The sequence below is a fragment of the Tupaia chinensis genome, unplaced genomic scaffold, assembly GCF_000334495.1.
Source record: "Tupaia chinensis unplaced genomic scaffold, TupChi_1.0 Scaffold000238_1, whole genome shotgun sequence".
NCBI lineage: Eukaryota > Metazoa > Chordata > Mammalia > Scandentia > Tupaiidae > Tupaia > Tupaia belangeri.
In genome coordinates this window covers 5,568,508-5,570,728 of record NW_006159716.1, presented here as the reverse complement: position 1 = coordinate 5,570,728, position 2,221 = coordinate 5,568,508, and the positions used below count along the sequence as shown (strand labels likewise).

The window sequence follows — 2,221 nt, the reverse complement described above, 5'->3', positions numbered from 1 at the left end:
CTCTCAGCATGCCTGCCACCAGCCTTCACCCATGGGCTCAGGCCAGACAGAGCCCTCGACCCCTCTCCCGAGCCCTGAGAGAATGAGGAGGCTTTGCTCAGGCTCCGGTTGGGGGACCCTCTCGCAGCTCCGCTGGGTTCACGTTCCTAAAGAAACGCCGGGCGGGCGCGGCACTGGCCCTGGAACAGGAGACGCTAGAGGGTGGCACCCGGCTCGTCTCTGGGACTCCGGGAGCGTTTCCAAGGAAAGATAAACGCCTTTATCCGCCCCACAGCCTCCTTCCAAAAAGGGAGGTACCCGCACACCCACACCAAGTCACTGCGGGGCCCAGTTCACCCGGGAGTCACCCCAAATACTCCCCGGGCAAACTAGGTCCTATCGAGTCTGCGCATATAAAGACCCTGTGTTGTTGGATGAGCCCTAAATCCGCGATGCCTGACCTATCATGGGACATCCTCTCCCCACAACCCCCGCACCTTCCAGGGAGACTGAGAATTCTCAAAAGCTATGTGTGCTGCGAGGTGGGAGAGTGGTCCTTCCCTTCAGCACCCGGAAAGCCCCGCACAGCTTCAGGTGTATGTGCAGGTACAGTGGCGGCTCACCTGCAGGATCTTGTCCAGGCCCTCCTGTCCCAGGCACGGGAACTCCTTGAGCAGATGCAGCCTCTGTGTATAGTAGTTCTTCTTAGCCTCCTTCCAGTGCGGCTCCTCAAGCACTTCGAAGATCGCCGCCCCGATGGCCAGGTAGAAGATGATGGCCGAGGTGAGCAGAGGGCCCCGGTCCACCATGGCTCCGGAGCCGCCGCCTCCTAGAGAAAGGCTCCCCTAGCCCCAGCAGCGCCTGGTCCGCCCGCCCTCCAGCCTCTGGAAACAGCTGTTTGAATTTGGAGCTCCGCATGCGCAGTGCCCGGTCCTCCCCCCTCCAGCGCAGCTCCCAGGACAAAGTTGCTCCGCCAAGTTCGCCCAAGCTCAGGGAACTTAGCCGGGCCTGGCTCACATGGGTCGGTGTGGGCGAACACCGAAGGGGCCAAGGGGGCGCTGGGCCGTGGGCACTTAAGGAGCGGGAACTAACTCAGGACCTGACCGGGTAGACACGTGGGCCGCTCCTCCGCGCGCCACCAGCAGTGTGCTCAGCGCCCGCCTACGCGCGCCTCTTTAACCCGATCCCTGAGCTTTCGGCCCGCCTGCTGGGGAGCTTGGGGGCGTGGCTCTCCCAGGGCCCGCCCCCGGCCCCGCCTCCGGTGTAGCCCCGCCTCGCAGGCCCGGTAATAACCGCGAGGTGAGCCCTGGAAGGAGCTCCACGCACAGCGCGCTCCCCGGGCTGCCGCCAGGGGAGGCTGCATAGCCCGCCCCGACCTCCGTGCCCCGCTGTGCTGGTGGGGTTGGAGCCTCTGCAACGCACGTTTGTTATTAGTACTGGTGTATTAACTAAAATATGCACCTTACGAGGTCAGGGATTTATCATGAATAGAGTTGTAATTCAATTTTTATTTACTAATATTTCTTCCAAGAAAGCGTGATTCTCAGTCTTTTCCTGTGTCTCACACGCCTTCCTTCAGCCTGCAGAAAAGGGCTCAGAACGGGATTGGAAAAGCTGTAGCGAACGAGTAAAACCAGAAACGTGTGACTCTTCCGGTTCGCCCCATTCTCTCCTGCCCTGATGGGACCCTCACATCTGGACTCAAAAGTCAGGAGGCAGCACTGTCCTGATCCTTCCCGCGGCCACACACTCACACTTTTTTTTTTTTAAGAGGTGTTTGCTGTAGGGCGTGTGCGCTCACCAGAAAGAGAGAGACAGAGAGACAGAAAGCAAGAAATCACCCCCCAGGGGGGATGGCCACACCACAACCCCTTCTCCTCCATTCTTCTCTTGGTATCCTGGGCAGGCATGCACATACGCCCCAGGGTGAGTTTAAGCCACGAGGCCCAAGACTTGAACCACGGTCGACTACATGGGAGTCCAGCGACATAGCCATTACGCTAACTGCTGGTCCCAACACACTTTCTAACTCTACAGAGTTGCAGGCCAATTCTGGCCTGGGCTCAGGAGGAGGGCTGGTGACAGGCACTTCTTTCATACTCCCAAACCTATTTAAATGCAAACTGCCTGCCCCTTGATCTTCCAGGTTGCCTTTATGCTCTTCCTAGCAATCGTTTTGTAACTTTATTTCTTTTGGTCAGTCTATGCTGCTCTCTCCCCCAACCTACACATTGAAATGTTC

The 2,221-nt window shown here is 58.5% G+C and overlaps 1 protein-coding gene across 2 annotated transcripts in view; it reads right to left on the bottom strand.

The window, feature by feature from the left end:
• KCNK5 (potassium two pore domain channel subfamily K member 5) overlaps positions 1–1,145 on the bottom strand; it is a 43,836-nt gene extending 42,691 nt beyond the window's left edge. Inside the window, exon 1 of one of the 2 annotated variants that reach the window (XM_006148613.3) lies at positions 603–1,145. In XM_006148613.3, coding sequence (XP_006148675.1) covers positions 603–788 — 186 coding nt within the window. In that variant the 5' untranslated portion in view covers positions 789–1,145. The remainder of the gene's footprint in view (positions 1–602) is intronic. The other variant, XM_014587858.2, reaches the window with a different exon arrangement.
• Positions 1,146–2,221: the final 1,076 nt, after the last annotated feature.